General features: G+C 38.8%; 1 protein-coding gene across 1 annotated transcript; it reads right to left on the bottom strand.

Moving 5' to 3' along the window:
• Nucleotides 1-12,921: 12,921 nt before the first annotated feature.
• Nucleotides 12,922-18,914, bottom strand: TMEM17 (transmembrane protein 17; the record flags this gene model as incomplete). The annotated part of the gene is made up of 5 exons (XM_082746704.1): nucleotides 12,922-13,420; nucleotides 13,641-14,056; nucleotides 14,979-15,092; nucleotides 15,265-15,368; nucleotides 18,599-18,914. 4 exons carry the CDS (start codon nucleotides 18,912-18,914, stop codon nucleotides 13,778-13,780), a joined length of 813 nt encoding a protein of 270 aa, XP_082602830.1. The 3' UTR covers nucleotides 12,922-13,420; nucleotides 13,641-13,777.
• Between the last annotated feature and the right edge of the window lie 205 nt (nucleotides 18,915-19,119).

Raw genomic sequence — 19,119 nt, 5'->3', positions numbered from 1 at the left:
CCTGTTAAGTGACCAAGATGATCGTTTTAACACAGATAGCTACTCTAGAAAGGTGTGACCCAAATGCAAAGCTACGCATATTTATTAAGATGGTTGTCAGAGAAAGAGGCTGAACCGAGAATAAAAACCATGGCCCAGGTACTGACCTTGTTGAATTTTCCATGAAGGATGAATAGGCTATTCAAACAATCAACATATGGACAAAATTTTTTTTTTAAATAACAAATGAACTTATGAAGAAGAATTAAAAAGCTTATGATAGAGTGATCCTAAAACCTACTTGGCAAAGAGGAGTTCTGCCTGCCATTCCATGACTGCTATTCAAATACACGGGACCCGATTATGCAGTTCTCCTAACGGCTAGATTCCTTTTGCGGTTTAGACTAGGGAGTTCAGGAGTCGAATCCTGAGTCTGGGGAAATCAAAAGAAACAGAAAGTCCCTAACCTGTAATAGGTAGGATTTAAAAGGTTTACACTGAGTTCCTGTTTGCTGACAGTTCCTCTGTTTTGTTGTTCCTTTTTTTTTTTTTTTTTTTTTTTAGTAAAATTAAAGACTTTCCCCAACCTTAACACAATTTCTCTGCTTAGGATCCAAACTTAAGAACAACGCACGCACGCATGCGTGCACACACACACACACACACAGAGCTGGGCCACCTTATTGGGATATTTGGCTATCTGTTAGTCAACAATACAGAGGCTTCTACTGCTAAGGCAGGAATTAAACTGTGTGCTTTCACAGACACCTTTACCAGGTGATTGGAGGTTGGCAGCATATATCACCCTTACTCCGGAGGCTTGGAAACGATAAATGTATCCTGGAGCTGGCCAGCATCTCAGAGAGTGATTAGAGTAGGACACTCCCAGGGTGGGTTTGCCCCAGGGACAGTGTGACTTGGCTTCCGCATCTTCTAGCTCCAAAGCACAGCGCTCTCAAACAGTTAAAACGCAAAGGGAGGAACTGTTTTTGTTGGAGAGCCCCAACACAGGTTCCAGCACATTTTCCATTTGCCTGACTTTGCTCTTGGCCCTAATGGGGTAGAAGGTGGGGTTTTCTCTCCTGAAATCATGAAAATCTCTTCACCAGCATGTGTGCGTTCAGATCTGCTCTTCATATTGGTCACGTTATTAACTGCAGCTGCATGTGCTGTGAGCAAATTGTTTTTGTCTTCAGTGAGGTTTAAGTTGGCTTGTGATTGCCTCTGCCCTGCAGTTGCAGTGGGCATTTTTGTGAGGGGCTTGATTATTCTTCTACTTTTGTTCTGTCTTTGTCACTCCTCAATTCGTGTGCTGATTTGGGCTTGTCTGCAACGGGAAGAAATATTTGGCTCATTCCATTTCATGCAGTAAAGGCAGCAGCTTGCTGAGAACTGGTTTTATCACCTGGAAGACTAGAAATTGGGCAAGATGTAAGTGCTATTAGGATCATGTTTGATATGGAGCCACACGATAAACCCCAAGTGCACATATGCCTTACCCTTAACTCTATTTTTTTTTTAAGTTTAAAAATCAAAGAAAAACAGAAACTCTCCCTCTAAATGTTTTCAGATAAGCTTGTACATTTGAGCTCCATGGTGTTTACATCTATGGAATCTAAGACTGGTGAGTTCTTTTTTGTTTCTGTAGGACCAAAAATTGTTAGAAAATATTTAACTCTGATATTTAAAAAACAAACTCATAAATGCTGTTTTAGAATCACTGAGTAAGATCTGGCAACTCCTCATATTTTTAAGATTATAATTTAAAAACACGATGAGTAATAAATTCGTGGGACTCAAGTTAATTTTAAATAATCAACCCATTACTCAGAGAAACAAAAGTACGTGGGTCCCTTGACTGGCACAGAACCACCAATGATTCAGATTGCCTCTTTCAAAATCCATATCTGACGACCCCATATGACCATTTTTCTTCTTTGTCAGCATCTGTGTGAGCTCTCAGTTTGTATTTCATTAATTTACATTGGTAGGAATTTTGCTTTATAAAATGTAGCTTTCAGGTTTATTCTAGGAAGAGAGAAAAGGAAGCAAATGTTCATGATCAGCTGCTTTAAAAGCCCTACTGCTTTCTGGCTCCAACAGTGGGTTCATGCCCGGGACCCCCTTGGCCCTTTGAAATGGGGTAGAATCCACTCCAGGGGGGTCCAGAGTTTTCCCCACCAAGCACCTCTTGATTACTTTCCTGCACTCCAAGTGTTGAAAGCTAGTACTAGACCGTTAAGTATCCTGAACAGTGTCTAACTGTTCAGAGCCCTCCGTGCCTGCCCAACAACAGGACCACAGGGGATCTGTAGAACCGTGTGAGAAAGCTTTGGAATCAAATGTCCCGCGATTTGAATCCCAGTTGTGCTAATTACAGGCTATGTGATCTTGGTTCACTTATAAGACCTCTCTGATACTCCATTTTTCTTATTTGGAAAATGGTATTATTACTATATAATGTAACAATACAATAATGCAGTTCTTTTTTTTTTTTAAAGATTTTATTTATTTATTTGACAGAGAGAGATCACAAGCAGGCAGAGAGGCAGGCAGAGAGAGAGGAGGAAGCAGGCTCCCTGCTGAGCAGAGAGCCCGACGTGGGGTTCCATCCCAGGACCCTGAGACCATGACCTGAGCCGAAGGCAGCGGCTTAAACCACTGAGCCACCCAGGTGCCCCCAATGCAGTTCTTTTTTAAAAATTTTATTTATTTATTTTGAGGGAGAGATTGAGAATGAGAGCGAGCATGAAAGGGGAGAAGGTGAGAGGGAAAAGCAGACTCCCTGCAGAGCTAGGAGCCTGTTGGGGGACTTGATCCCAAGACTCAGAGAGCGATTAGAGTAGGACATTCCCACAATAATGCAGTTCTTATAATCCCTTGGAGGGGTAAATAAGATAGTACATGGGGGGCGCCTGGGTGGCTTAGTGGGTTAAGCCTCTGCCTTCAGCTCAAGTCAGGATCTCAGGGTCCTGGGATCGAGCCCCAAATCGGGCTCTCTGCTCAGCAGGGAGCCTGCTTTCTCCCTTCTCTCTCTGCCTGCCTCTCTGCCTACTTGTGATCTCTGTCAAATAAAAAAATAAAATCTTAAAATAAAAGATAGCACATGAAAAGTACTTTCACAAGGATCTACTTCAGAAAATGACAGTTCTTTTAATTCATCTACCGAAAAGTGTTCCTTATTTTAAAAAAATTAATAAAATACACATCTCTGTAACTGCAGTCAACTTTGTCCGGAAATGATCAAGGCTGTACTCTGAGTGCAATTCTAAGTAACATTTTAAAACCCAGATTTTTATTTTTTTTTTTTAAGATTTTATTTATTTATCAGAGAGAGTGGGCGAGAGAGCAAGCACAGGCAGACAGAATGGCAGGCAGAGGCAGAGGGAGAAGCAGGCTCCTGGCGGAGCAAGGAGCCCGATGCGGGACTCGATCCCAGGACGTTGGGATCATGACCTGAGCCAAAGGCAGCTGCTTAACCAACTGAGCCACCCAGGCGTCTCTAAAACCCAGATTTTTAGTTGGCCTGCTCAATCAACCTTTCTATAGGTAAACATGTTACTCGATTAAAAAAAATGACAGTAATTTGTGGACCCCACCTTTTTTTTTTTTTTTTTTTTTTTAAAGATTTTATTTATTTATTTGACAGAGAGAAATCACAAGTAGATGGAGAGGCAGGCAGAGAGAGAGAGGAAAGCAGGCTCTCTGCTGAGCAGAGAGCCCGATGCGGGACTCGATCCCAGGACTCTGAGATCATGACCTGAGCCGAAGGCAGCGGCTTAACCCACTGAGCCACCCAGGCGCCCGACCCCACCTTTTTTTAAACTACTTTCCTTGACCCCTAGAGGTCTAGGGGTGCAAGGCTAAGAAATAGTGTCATTGTTTTTCGCTTCTAGATTGGACAGGCCTAAATCAACTTAAATACATCTTCTGAGCATGTGTTTGGAGAGAGGGAGAATTGCTTGGTGAAAAAGCATGGTCTTTAGAGCCCAACAGGCTTAGATTTAAATCCTGTATTCTGTTTGCTTGTTGTGTGAGTTGGGACAAGTTCCTTAACCTCTCCCAAGTCCCAATTTCAGCTTCTATAAAATGGGAATAATTCCTGCTTTATGGAGTTGTGAGGAGAATCAAATGAAATTATGATAAAGCTCTAGCTCACAGCATCTGATACATAGCAGGCCTTCAATTAAATGATGGCTGTTACTTGTATTAGTTTTGGGAGTCCAGCCAAATTTGCAAGTTTATTCTTAGTGTGAGAGTGGTTGTTGGTTTTAAAATTAGAATTATTTTTCATGCCCCCAAAATAGGTATGAGTAAATGTGGCATTTCTAACTTGTAGGGAGTTTACCGATTAAAGAAATTACTGTATATTAAGACCAGGAGGCAGAAGCTCTGAGTTCTACCATGCTTGGTTTATTCATTTATTTGTGTGTTCAGTCAGTGTTATTCAAAGCCTACAATGTGCCAAGCATGGTCTCCCACCCTGGGGATACAGTATAAAAGACCTGATTCTTGTCCCAAGATGCTTTTTGAGATAGGTACTCATCAAAACCTCTGCCCTACCCTTGTCTGCTGATTATCCCTCATGATTCCACTTACCCTTCTATCTAGTAGAGATGTCATGGTTCATTCTTGGTACCACCCTCAGCAACCCCTGGAAATCTCTGTGTTGTTGTTTTCCCACTGCATTTACCTTATATATGTCTAACTCTGGATCAGTGTATCCATCTACCTTCTGTCCAAGATTACCCAGATAGCTATAGAAAATGATGCAATTACATAGGTTGGAATTGCTGCACATAGCCCAGCCCAATTCTCAGAGCCGCTTATTAAATCCTTGTGGTTCTGGCCACTCCTTTTTACTGGTCTTTACATCCCATGATCTGGTCTTGTTTACCTCTTCAGCCTCATCTGTATCTCTCTTCTCTCCCCATACATTGAGCATTACACACACTGCTTGCAATTCTCTACACACACCATGATATCTTTGCTTATGCCAACACTCAGTCCTATGGAAGGGGGAGGGGTGATGCCCTGATCAGCATGTATTCAAGCAGCTAGTTTCTAGGCAGACACATCTCTAGAGTAGAGGTGAGTACCTCAAATTAGCATAGTTAGATGATATGAATATCCATTTCTTCCATTTTGTGATTAATAAGCAACTTTGATTATAATTTGGCTTTTTAAATAGATTTCTTATAGAAAGGAAATATACTGGCAGAGGTAGTTTGCCTTATAAAGTGACAGACCCTGGTTTATACATCAGTCTTCTATGAGTTTAGTTGTGTGGTCACTCCTTCTGAGTCTCTTAGTTAAAATTGAATTTCTGGACAGAAAAGCCCAGAATAAAACTGCTAAGCCCACATTGAGAACACCAAAGAAATTAGCTGCCCTCCTGAGACAATGGATTTAATCTCACCTCCCTACATCAACAATGACTCCTAAAGACTTTTACAATTTTGAGATCATCACTGGCTCATGAGAAAGGGAAAGAAAAACAACAACCAAAAGCTGGAATGTGACCTATTCTAGTGGAATGTCCCTAATAGATATATATTTGCTTGTTTAAAACATCCTTGTTGCCTTGTTTTATGTGTTCTAAATATTTTTTTAAATAAAAAATTTTTTTTGTTACATCCTTGTAACAATATCTAATTTCCTTTCTTTTGAGGCTTTCCAAGCAACCTCCGCAACTATAACTTGATCTCCTAAATGAACCTGGCCCCATAGGAAAGGCAAGCTTTATGCCTGTGCCCAGTGTTTAGGGTACTCAAACCTGATATAGCTCCTATTATAAAATATCACTAAGTCTCTTATCAGTTTACAGGAAGGTAATCAAAGCCTAATGAAGCCTGAGGGTAAAGCTTATGTCCTATAAAGCAACAAAGTGAGTTGAAAGAATTAGCAGAAGTTCATTTGCTCAGGAAGTTTAGAATATTAAATTGTAGTAAGAATATATACCATTTATGAATGCTTATTGTGATGTTTATCTCATGTAATTCTTACAAAAGCCCTTTGAGCACCCATTTTAAAGATGAATAAATTAACTAACCTGACCGAGCTGATAAATGGAAAAACATTTGAGCATAGGTCTTTCTGCCTCTGAAGCCACTTTTAACCTTTCAAGTCACCTTTTTTTAAAAAAAATTTTATTTATTTATTTGACAGACAGAGATCACAAGTAGGCAGAGAAGCAGGCAGAGAGAGAGAGAGAGAGGAGGAAGCAGCCTCCCTGCTGAGCAGAGAGCCCCATGCGGGGCTCAATCCAAGGACCCTGGGATCATGACCTGAGCTGAAGGCAGCGGCTTAACCCACTTAGCCACCCAGGTGCCCCCCAAGCCACCTTTTAACCATTGTGCAACACTGACTCCATGAACTAAGTCCATTTATTCACTTACTCACCAAATATATATTGGACACTTATACTGGGTTGAACATTAAAAACACAAGGATGAATAAAAACATTTGCCATGAGGACCTTACAATTAAATAGCAGGAGTATGATATAAAAATACATATAATAAATTGTTTTAGACGCAATCATAAAATATGAGCAACAGAGATTAAAAAAAAAAAAAAAGTGTACAAGTGTTACCTAGAAGTAGGTAGGGGACAGTGCAAAATTTCCAAAGAGGATATGACAGTGGAGCCAGGCCATTAAAAGGTATAGACTTTCACCATGTGGGTAAGATTACTTCCAGCAAAGATTGCGAGTGCAGGGACGAGGGTCACAGGCGAAATCCAGAGTGGTGCACTGGAGGGACTGCAGATGTTGAATTGGAGGCGTGGCAAGAGGAGGCCGGACAGTGGGGAAGAGGCCCCTTGTGCCACACTAAGGAGTTTGGGTGTTATGTGGCAGGAAATGGAGAGTCTTCTGGAATTTTGAGGAGAGTAGCAACATGATTAGATTTGATTTTAGGTTTCTCAATAAGCACAACTGGAGGGAAGGTACTATGAAGTGGTGACATTTACTACTGCAACGTGGAAGACTACTGTGAGATTGCTACTCTGTGTGATCTGGTCATTTCATTTCTATTAAGACAGTACATGCTTGTGCTCTCCTTAGACCATCAGGATGCCTTCCCTTGAAAAAGAGCACACAACAAACTCCTTAATTATGTATCACTGGACTGATCTTTTGAGAAGTGTATATTGGAGGGTGTGTGTGTATGTGTGTGCGCATAAAATGTACTCGTGCTTAACATTTCAAAATGTTAAGAAATTAACCTCCCGTTAGGTTCTTTTGAAATGATACTGTATCACCTCTCAAATTAGCTCTCCCTTTCAATTTTCGATCATTTTCAAATACAGCAACAATTCCTTCTAATTCTGTTTTAATATAAATACACTATTCACTGTCCATAGCATAAAGTTCAAACTATTATAATATATAAAAGACTGATAACCTCTTGATGCCAATATTTCCAGCTCATCTCAAGACCTTTGCTGCACACCTTATGTTTTATTCACACCAAAGTATTTTTGGTTCTGTTCAGGCCTTAGATTTTCAAATGTCTGTACCTTTGCCCATGCTGTTCCATCTATCTTAAAGACCATCCTGCCTCCTAGACAGGATTCCTCACTTATATTCATATTTTATATTGCTCTAATGCAATATTATCCTAAGCCAGTATGATCACCTTCAATTTGTCTCCTGTGTGCCTTGGTTAGAAGGGTAGGACTCACTCCTATTTCTCTTTTTGTCCTGAAATATCAAACATAGTAGATGGTATATTGTTGGAGCTAACTAAATTATATTTACTTTGCAGAATGAAATCACAGCGTACTAAAAATAAAAAGCATGAACATCCTTTGTTGCCCTGCTTTGTAAATTCCGGGAACAGTCAACAGTTAACTGGTCTGCTGCCTTCCTTAGCAAGGGTTTATTGACCATAGGGAGCTCTAGTTTTTAGAACAGCAAAAAAATGGACTCTTACCAGCTCTTCTTTTTTTTGAAGCCAAGTTCTAAACTTGCACCCTCTCTAGTGATCATTTTAGTCCTTCTAGGCACTAGTGAATCAAGCATTTATAAAAACAATTAGTAAATGTACATATCAAACATTTTTTTGGAGTTTGAATTTTGCTTTTGAATTTGACTATCAAACATTTTTTCTCTTTTAAGCTATAATATTGAGCAGTATCTCCAACATGATTTCAATTAGAATAGAATAACTCAGGGTCAGGAACTAGAAACCTTTAAAAAATTAATCAATGATACCACTTCCCTATTAGACGAATATAGTGCTATTACAGTTCTGAAAAATTAAGAGAACATTCTTGGTGTTTTTAAAAATCTGCATTTTTAATGTAACCTAGTGCTAAACACTTGGGTCTGCAGAGCAGGGAAGGACCAATAGCCGTGATACATGCACTGTGATTTCATATACCTCACGAGGTTAAAAAGCTGCTTCTAGCCTCTTGCTTAGATTGAGCATGTTGATAAGATCAATTTCCGAGTGTCTTTGGTTTTTCATAGATTATATGTTCTGTCTATCCTCAGGTTTTTATCTTGTTTTTGAGAGTTCTATACTCTCTTGACTGGTCTCATTTTTAGAAAGACGTAAATCTATGACAACACCAGGACAAATTTAAACATTGTGTTAAATATAAAACATTGTATCTAAACACATCTTTCTAGGGCCTGAGTGTTTTTAAATGCTTCAACACTGGGGGGAAAATATTTTTAGAATGATTCTTACAATTAACTAATTTTTAAATTAAGTTAAAGCCACCAAATTAACAATCTTTAAAAACTGGAATAAAGCTGTATATCCATAATAAATTAGTGTTGGTTGCACTTTTAAAATGCAGCATTGAAGTTTCCTGAGGAGCATTTTCTAGGACCAAAATCTAATATTTTACATTGTAACAAATTTACAAATAGGGTACACTGTTCCCCTTGCCTCCTTGTTTTCTGCCTCCATGCCTATTTTGCTATGCAAAAGCTTTATGTCAATTTACTTTTTGAGCCGTTTAAGACTAAACCAAATTATTCCTTCAGCACATTTTAAACAATCCCTTAAAGACCTCTTTTTCTTGGCTATGTTTCCAATCTTGGCTTATCACTATAATATTTCATGCTCCATGCTTCTGAAAAAATTCAATATTCAAGAACAAAGTAATCCAGAGCTTTACTTCATTTCAGTCTTTTTATGTCCTAGGGCTGTCCCAACTCAATGACCCAGTTTTTATTGTGTCACATCTCACTGTCTATTGCTGACTGCGACCAGCTTGCCTAATCCTTTTCCTGTCCCTTATCAGTTTTCCCTTAATTCAAAAATCATTTTTTTTTAATTCTTTGCACTTCTTCTTTCACAGCTTTCAGTTTTTTGTTTTTTGTTTTTTTTCCCTTAGGAGATTCAGTGTACCTGTGGTAGCTACTTAGAAATACAAAGATGAATGGGTAACGAAGGTCCTTAAGTCTGTCTTTATCAAATTTTCGCTGTGCTATCTTTAGAACTGTGAGGGGTAAATGGCAGAAAGTGGATATTATAATTTGGCATCATGCACCAAGAGTCCTTAAAAATATTCATACCCTGTGATCCAGCAATTTCACTCCTGAGAATCTAGCTTATTAAAGAATCATGTAAGATGTGGAAAAAGCTACATATGTGAGATGTTCATTACAATGTTATGTATTAAAGCAAAAGAAGAAAACAATGCAAATATATAATAGAAGTTTAAAAATTAGCATCTATCTCTTTGATGGAATATTGTGCAATCAGTTAAGGTGAGGGCTATGTGACCAGGTAGAAAGATGGGTAAATATTTACGTTTTCAGAAAAGCAAGAGTGCAAAATTGCAAGTGCCAGTGATCACGAGTATGTTTTTAAAATGTACAAAGGGAAAACAGCAAGGAAGCCTGACATTTGCTGAAGTTCTTATTTTAGGGTGGTGGAATTAGAGATGATTTCTCTTTACTCTCAAAATCTTGATTAAATTTCTTTTAAAAGTTGAGTTTTGAAAAGCTATGCTATTTATCTATTTATCTATCTATTTATTTATTTATATAAGATTCTATTTATTTGACCCAGAGAGACATAGTAAAAGAAGAAATATAAACGGGGAGTGGGAAAGGAAGAAGCAGGCTCCCTGCTCATGGGGCTTGATCCCAGGACCTTGGGATCATGACCTGAGTCGGAGGCAGACGCCTAAAGACTGAGCCACCCAGGCGCCCTGAAAAGCTATAATTTTAACTGATGCAAATTAAGAACCTGTTTAGGTTATGTCAAACAAGATGCACAAGGCTATTTTCAAATAGAGGTCTATTTAAGTCCAGTGATAAACTAACAACAGGCAGAGGGGCAATAACACAGGGAGGGTGTCCTTGTGGTTAGTATCGTGTGTAATCCACAAAAAAATTGCGTTAGGAAAAAGTTTTCAATACCTATTTTAAAATACAAAATGATTTTTCAAAAAACTTTGTTCTATCCAAAGTTTTCTTCATCAAATCAACATCTGGTCCCACCTTTCAAACCATTTCCACAGTCTTCAGAGAGATCTTTCTGGAACCTCCATCTGTTTGTGATACTCCACTGTTTAAAACACTCAGGAATTCAGAGTATTAAAATCTTTAGTTTATGACGGGCTCCCCAGCTTCTCTATCTTATTCTGTGTCCTTTCTTCTCATGTACCCTCTCTCCCAGCTTCAGCAAACTCCATGGAATACCTGAAATTGTACTCCAAATCATGTTATCTCTATCTCTTCATACTGAAATGAACAGTTATTACCCACACATTCTTCAAATCTTGAGTGTTCCTTTGTTTGGGAAGGGTTCCCAGATTCTCCATCTTCTTTATGTCCCTTCTCTGTAATCCCGCAGTGCCCATTATATTGTGCAATCACTCATTTGCTCATTTGCCTCTCCTACCAGACAGTACATTTGTTCTTGTTCACAGACAAGCACAAACATGTATGTGTCTAACTACACCCCCAGCAGCCCTCACCACGTTCTTTTCCTGTGCTCTGACCATGGGAGGAATGGCATCTGCTAAGTAATGTTGATGAAGGGCCAACTTAAGGGTGTCCTGCAAATATTGTACCTCCTACATCACACACCTGAGGACCAGGAGCGGTCTTAGTTGTTTGTGGACCCTCCACGATGCCTGTTCACATACTAGAACTTCAAACATATGACGACGAAAATCCAGTTTTTAAAAATCATTCTGATCTACAGAAATTTGCATCCACCTTGTCTGTGATGAGAAAAAGCCTCTGGAATAAAAAACTATGTGAAAGACAAAATATTGAAGGTCAACATCCTAACTAGAAATTTTCAGAAGAGTGTTATGGACCCCTCGAGAGAAAGATGTAGTAGGAATTAAGAAGAGATGAACTTATTCAAATAAAATAAAAACAAGGACTGTATGAACTCCCAAAGTGCTGACATGTAAATATCTTCTCTCCCTCAATTTTCATATGCTTCCATAGGGAACCAGGTATACTCCAATGGGAAATACTGGTCAGCCTGCAGCAAAATCATGGTTTCATTGTTTAGAGGGAAAGAACAAAAGACTTGGTCGTGTTCTCAATTGATTTTCTTACTTTCTTTTCCCCATCCATATTATATTTGAATTTTAAGCAATATATTTGCTACAGCAAAAAAAAAAAAAAAAATTGTAGACAATTTTAATAAATCAAATTCATTTTAACCAAAATCTTTATAGCCTTTAAAATTTTTTGATTGTTATATTTTAGCTATTAATCTTTTAAAACTAAATTAAAGTTTAAATGTATCAGAGGCTCTGATATTTAAGATAAAACTCTGTAAAGAAATGTTAAAGAGGGGCGCCTGGGTGGCTCAGTGGGTTAAAGCCTCTGCCTTTGCCTCAGGTCATGATCCCAGAGTCTTGGGATCAAGCTCTGCATCAGGGCTTCGGCTCAGCAGGGAGCCTGCTTCCCCTCCCCCACCCACCTGCTTCTCTGCCTACTTGTGATCTCCATCTGTCAAATAAATAAATAAAATCTTAAAAAAAAAAGTCTTAGTTAAAAAAAATATTAAAGAGAAGAGTCTTTCTTGATTATCCCTTGATTTATCTACTAGATAGACTTAATGTTCTTATTTTATATTTTCTTATAGAATCACCTATCTATTCTCAATTGAAAACAAATGCAAATAAATATAAGTTTTAAAAAAATATCCAAACATTATTGTATTTTGAATTGCAAATTATTGGAGTATACCTAGTAACAACTCTAGTAGAAGGGAGAAGTTAAATGGCCAGTGCATCCAGGGAGAAGTCTTTGACTGAACTTCATATATAATAATAGGAAGCAGAAATAATAAAATTAGCATAGTTTAGTCAGGTGTAACTAATAGTGAGAAGCGAAAACATTTTCGAATTTTTCAAAAAATTTTTCAAAAAGTAAATAAAAAAAGAATGAATAAGGCAAAACAGGGAGATACTAGGACGAGCCTCAATTATAGGAACGGAAAATTGAAAGGAATACTTTTTATTGTAGCCCCAACTGTCTCTCAGTAAAATACATTACTTATAAAGGCACATTTCTCTGTAGGAAAGAAGAAAATATTATATCCTGAAGACAATCTAATAATCACTGAAAATAATGTTCAGATACACCCATGCAGCTTTATTCTCAACAGAGCTTCCTTAAATAGATTTCTCCCATTAGCAAGGGGACATCCTGATTAAGGTCATGAGTATAGTCCCCTTATTCATCTCAGCTCTCATTGTGTATTAAGAGGAACCCTGCTTTTCAGAACAAGCCTCATGTGTATTTACTGGCTATGAGTTCTTCAGTGAACAATGATTTAGTAGAAGATTTCACAAGGGTTAACGTGCCTAGTGCAGTGCTCACTACATAAAAGGCTCTCTAATGGATATATTTTTCTCTTTTCTTCCCTAACTACTCTGTAATAAAAATAATAAACCCACAGCCCAACAGAATTATACAAGACAGGAATGATTTGTTACAAATACTTTAACATCAATATTTCATAATTTATTATAAAGATATCTTGCATACCACCACTATAAATACTGAACATCGTTTTATGAAAATTACAATTTTATGATTTTCAAAATACCATGATAATCCACCTGTTTTTAAACTTCAACATAAAAGCTAAGAGGAGCGTTAGAATTTAATCCTAGCATACATGAAAATTTGGTGCCTTGATTTACAAATACAGTTTAATACACCAGAATATTGACAAGAATTGCCTTGTGCTTCAGATGTACTGCCAAGACATGAACAGCCAGCAAGTTTAAAACAAATATACACATTTGTAGTTTTAGGTGCTAACAAGAAATAGTTCTATAAAGCTGGTAACCTGTGACTACCAACACTGGTTTCTACACACCTGAAAAGTCAATGACAAAAATATTAAGATAATTGGCACCACGTGGACAATATCTAGGCTTTAGGTATTTAGAGTTGACTTACTACTTTCATATACAGTCTCAACATTGCCCCCAACTTTGGAATTTCTTTTTTTTTTTTTTTTAAAGATTTTATTTATTTATTTGACAGAGAGAAATCACAAGTAGGCAGAGAGGCAGGCAGAGAGAGAGAGAGGAGGAAGAAGGCTCCCTGCTGAGCAGAGAGCCCGATGCGGGACTCGATCCCAGGACCCTGAGATCATGACCTGAGCCGAAGGCAGCGGCTTAACCACTGAGCCACCCAGGCGCCCCGCAACTTTGGAATTTCAGATCTAGAGAATATACAGTTCAAAACACTTGCTTTGTCTTCCTTCTCATGCTAGAACTCTAAGGTTTTCCTCTTACAGTCTGGTAGAAGAGCTGATCTTGCAGTTTTTCACTCAACAGCATTGGGTCAAATCTCTTCTATACAGGATCTCATTCTTCTCATGCCCCCTCTATATGCAGAGAGCCGGTCAAAGTCTTGGAGGTGGAAACGAGTTGCTAACTGATTTACCATTTTCCTCAGGGTAAGAAAGGCTGAAACAACTTGGAAAGTAAGGAACAAAGTGAAGATGATGTGTATCGCTTTTTCCAAGGGCAGATTTGTTAGGCCCTCGTTAAAGAGCAAGAAGAGAATTAAAGGCAGCTGCAATAAAAGGCTCAAAAGCCAAAAGCCAGCCAACTCAGGAACCTGCAATGACACACAGTAAGAGTAATCAGATCAGTAAAGGACAGTCTTCTGTTTACACAGATCAGCACTATGAACCTACTTTATGAACTCTGTAATTCAAAGAGCGTATAACATGGTCCTTGTCCTCAAAGAATTTACCGACTAGATTAAAAGTGAAAACGAACTGATGCAGCTAATGCAGCGATGCTAGAATGATATGCCTTAGTGAATTACTAAATGCACCACTTAGAGGTATGAATTAAATACTACAAAAAATAAGACAAGAGAGTGATTAGGGTAGGTAAAAGAAAGAATCCAAGGATGTAGGCTTTTAAGGTTGGGTAGAAGGAGGAAGAAGCAAGAAAGTAAGTTAGCAAAAATGTGGAATAAGCATGACTAGGAATCAACATGTCAGCTGGGAATGGGTTAGGAAATAGCAAGAAATGCAGTGAGGCCCATGGGTGGGACCTAATTATGAAAGGCCTAGAAAACCAGAGAAATCTCTAGGCATTATCCCTAAGCTCTGGTAACTATAAGTGCTTAGGCAGCATGATGATTCAGAAAACATGTGCCTGGCACAGGATTCCTGAATTTATAATTTTCTTCCATTTCCATAATCAGTATCTAAACATGTTCAGTTGACCAAGTATTTTCAAGACTGGTGAGAAGAGGGAAAACTGCCAATTCTTAAGAGCTTACTATGTTCAGGTACTTTGTATAAATTATTTCATTTAATCCCAATAAACCTTGGAATAAATATTTTCCCAGTTTATATACAAAGAAACCAAGGCTCAAGAGGTTCAGCAAACAGACTACGGCGACAAAAATAGTAAAGTTGGAGGCAGGCCTTTGCTCATTCTACCACGTCTGTCTGCCTTTTCCTCAGTATGAAAACCATATTGCCTTAACATGTAGCCAGGAGACAAAGGGAAGAAGAGCCTACCTTTTCCTGTAGGTTCCCCATGTAGCCCAGATATAACCTGATAGCTTCAATTAAGGTTATTAGGATGATAACAGTGACCACGATGAATTTGTAGTAATCAGGCAAGATTGAATACTAAAACAAAAACAAAAGCACACGAAAATAAACGTGTTTGTAAAATTTCACATACAGTAAAACTGACCTGAAATAGAAAACAAATATTAAGAACTTTAATTTTATTGACAACGTCACAATGCCAGGGGTAGGCAGAAGAGATCTCAGTGGAAGTATTAAAGCATAGACTTACCTTCATCTGAAGCATCATAATGCTGCTTATCCACCAAAGTGGGAAAAAGTAAGTGTTAAAATAAAGTGACATTTGCAGTCCCAAACTGGACACCATTTCATTATCTACAAAAGAAACAAAGAAAAAGACCAAACTCTTCATCCTGGTCACTGCCCTGTAAGTCCTTTAGTTTCTTAAAATTAATAACTACAGTACTGTTTTAACAAAACTCCAAATTTTAAGCCTATTAATAATCACTGACAGTGAAAGGAAATATTCATCATAATATTATTTAATTCATATACTGGGTTCCTGGGGATATGTTTCATATTTTTCAATTACTTTATCATTTTTGCCATTACAGCCTGTCGACTTTTTTGTACTACCACTGATACAGATTAAATGTGGAATATCCGTTTGAATCCTTTTGAACAGATAATAATGATCATTACCTCTTTTGTGGAGTTCTATGTAAAGACCCTATAAAATGAACACATAAAAACTAATCTCTCACATGTAAACTAATCTTATACAAAAATGAATCCCCCTAAATTATAGACACACCCCTCTTCAGCATACCCTAATCCCACCCATTCATTAATACCCAATTTAATGCCACTTTTCCCACAAATCCTTTCTTGATCCTATTGTCCCATCCCCACAGAAATTTCTTCCCCTCTAGGTACTTATCTCTAACCTGTGTATAACAGAGTGTTAGCAAAGGACCACATGCCCTCACTCTAGACACAGTCTGGTGTGCTGAAGAGATATTGAGGTTTAGAGTCCAAGTAAACTCCTGACTCCTCAAATACCCCTGTAACCCTGGATGCCAGACTTGGGATAAGTTATTGAACCTTTAAATTAATTTCTCAATCAGAAACTGTCTCAATTTCTTCATCTGTAAAATGGTAACCTGAAAGTACCTCACAGGTTGCGGATTAGTGACAGTGTCGAATATTTCACCGTACCACCATACCTGGTACTTAGCAGGTACTCGATAACATTAGTCCCCTTTCCTTCTTTTTTACTTAATACACAGCCTCATTGTATGCACAGACTACATTCTACCCAAATTTGAGACCCTCAAATAAAATCTTTATACTAAAATCTTTATACTGGGTACATAACAAGCAGAGTGGCTGAATTAATGGAAACATACTGTCATAAAGACACCAATGTAACCATTTGTGATATATGAGCTTCATTTATCTAAGGCTGATTGCGAGATACCTTATGCTTCTACGTAAGGGAGAAGTGTCCCAAATTAAAAATTTGATTTTTTAAATCAAGCCCTACAAATACATCCTAAATTTGACTAAAATTTAACAATTTAAAAACAGATATATATTTTGAAATCAATTGGCCTAAATGTTAAGAATTTATAAAGGCTCTAAAATTTCTTAAAAACAGATTTTTTTCCTCCACAGCTGGTATATCTGTCATTTAATAATTTTAAAATATAAGAAATAATTGTTTCTCACAGCAAGGTTTCCTTTAGCTTATTTCTGTTATTATGATATACTTTTGATAATACTTATTTTTTACTTTGCTTATCCTTGTTTTTTAGATTATCACTGATAAAAGAATGAATTCTTAAAATTTGTTGAACTTGAAGGCAACTCACTAACCTAGGATTTTTTTTTTTTTTCATAACAACAGTAAAACTCTTGGTCAGTGGATACTGTAATGGTGTACATTTGTAAATACAGTGCAAATAATCAAACCTACTTCTGATTCACAAGAAATAAAATGTGGGGAAAAAATGATAAATTAATTAAGCTGAAATTTTTAATATGTTTGGAGCAGAAACTAGTCAAATTTTGCAAAGAAGTTTTTGTTAGAAATTGTGTACATGAGCATCTTAAGAGTTCTCCTATGTCTATATTTCAGCATTTCAAACTTATAATCATGCAATTGAAAATCAAGTTAATATGTAAATGAACCTTGATAGCACAAGACATGAATTTACTAAATTTTGCAAAAGTACAAGCTGAGTTCTGTAAACTGAATTTAAATTAAAACATTATATAAATCAGGGGTAGGCAAAGTACCAGCCAGCTGCCTGTTTTTGTATAGCAAGTGAGCTAAAAATGGCTTTTCACATTTTTAAATGGTTGGGAGAAAAAAATCAAAGAATAGTATTTGGTGACACTGAAAATCATATGAAATTCAAATTTTAGTGTCCATAAATAAAGTTTTATTGGAACATTGCCACATCTATGCATTTACCATTATCTATGGATGCTACAGAGATCTAAGGTCTGCAAAGTTTAAAATACTTGCTATCTGGCCCTTTACAGAAGATGTCTGTTGACCCCTGATACCGTGCATCATCAAATTTTAGTGCCTGTTAAGCCTTAGCTCTAGAATTAGAAACTTAACCTCATTCTTCACATTATGTTTTTCTTTGTACATCCTAAATCTTGATGAGGCCTAAACTGGGGTGAAAACAATGCAATTATGGGACTTTACTTTCCTCTGCTCTCTTTTAAAAATCCTAAACACTAAGCAAGAGGGAAAAATTTCTATTCCCTAGCAGAGTTCAGTGATAAAAACCACATGGGTCTGGTTGACGGTATGCTATCATCATGATTTAAGAAAGGAAAAACGGTTTTGGAGGAAACTGAGTGATCCCTTGCCGTCCAGTTGAATGCAGCATCGTGGTATTTTGTTACCAGATCTAGGGTAAGAGTTATACATGGGGGAATGGGGGTTGGGGGTTGGAGACTGCAGGGAAGGGGCGAGATTGTTGAAATCGATGCTAGTGTGGCAGCTGCCTTGCCCAAGTGGATAGCGGTTTTAAACGGACTCATTTTAAAAAGCAGTTTTTTCCATCTCTTCCATCAGAAAACGGACTTGCGGTGGAATGTACTTGTTTTGCTAATAAAAGAAAAAAGGAGAAGATATTTTAACTGGGGTGGGGAGTGGGAAGGGGAGCCAGCCCAGGCTGTTTTCACTCCATCCCGGCCCGAAAAGCCAGGGCGGAAGTCGCAGAGGAAAAAACCATCGGCCTTCGCAGAGGATGCGAAACCGGACATGTGCTGCGAAGGCGGATTTTATATTTTTAGTTTTTGAAGAAGGCTGGCGCCACCTCAGCTGCTCGGCTTACAGTTCGCCCGACAGGCCGCAGCACCGTCAGCTCAGGACCTGTCGGGGGATATAGGCCTGGAATTATCCAGTCCCAGCCCCCGTCCCAGCCCACGGCTCGGCCTCTCCTCCAGGGCGCTGCCCGCACTGCGGAGAACCAGCTGAAGGCGAGACCGCCATTTTAGGGCCGGGCAAAATCTGGCCACTGCAAAACCGGCGCCAAGACCTCCGCAGGCCATACCCGCTGCGCTGGGCCTCGCCCACTCACCCGGACCCTCGCTGTACTCTGGCCTGGTCCGGTTGGAGTCACTGAACACGGTCCGGCTGAAGTTTCCCAGCCGCTGGCGGACCGGATCCGGCAGCTCCATGCCCGGGCCTCGGTACAGCTTACAGCTGGGTCTGCGGACGCAGCCTCCTTCTGCGGTTTCCACAGCAACCGGGCGGTGCGAGATGCTGGGGCCCAGGCGCACGCGCGGCCGCACTGCGGGGCAGAGGCGGGGGGCGCGGGCGCCAGGAATGGAGAGGTGGGGTGAGAGTCGCGTCCTGCCCAGCGCTTCAGCTGGGTGCGGAACGGCAGATTCCATAGTCCTGCTGTGAGCCCCACCATCTTAAAAACAAATAGAAATAATAATGAATGACCTGAGGTTGGAGTGTGATACAAGGAACCCTTACACCTTGCCGGTGGGATGCAGGCTTTCTGGAAGGAAATACAGAACGAATGTAGAGCTTAAAGAATGTTCACGACCTGGTGGTTCCTTTCCTAGGAATATATATTGTTAAATTTTTATT

This window comes from Mustela nivalis (assembly GCF_964662115.1).
Source record: "Mustela nivalis genome assembly, chromosome: 8".
Classification (NCBI taxonomy): Eukaryota; Metazoa; Chordata; class Mammalia; order Carnivora; family Mustelidae; genus Mustela; species Mustela nivalis.
Note: the sequence above shows the minus strand (reverse complement) of the source record. Positions and strands in the feature narration are given on the sequence as shown.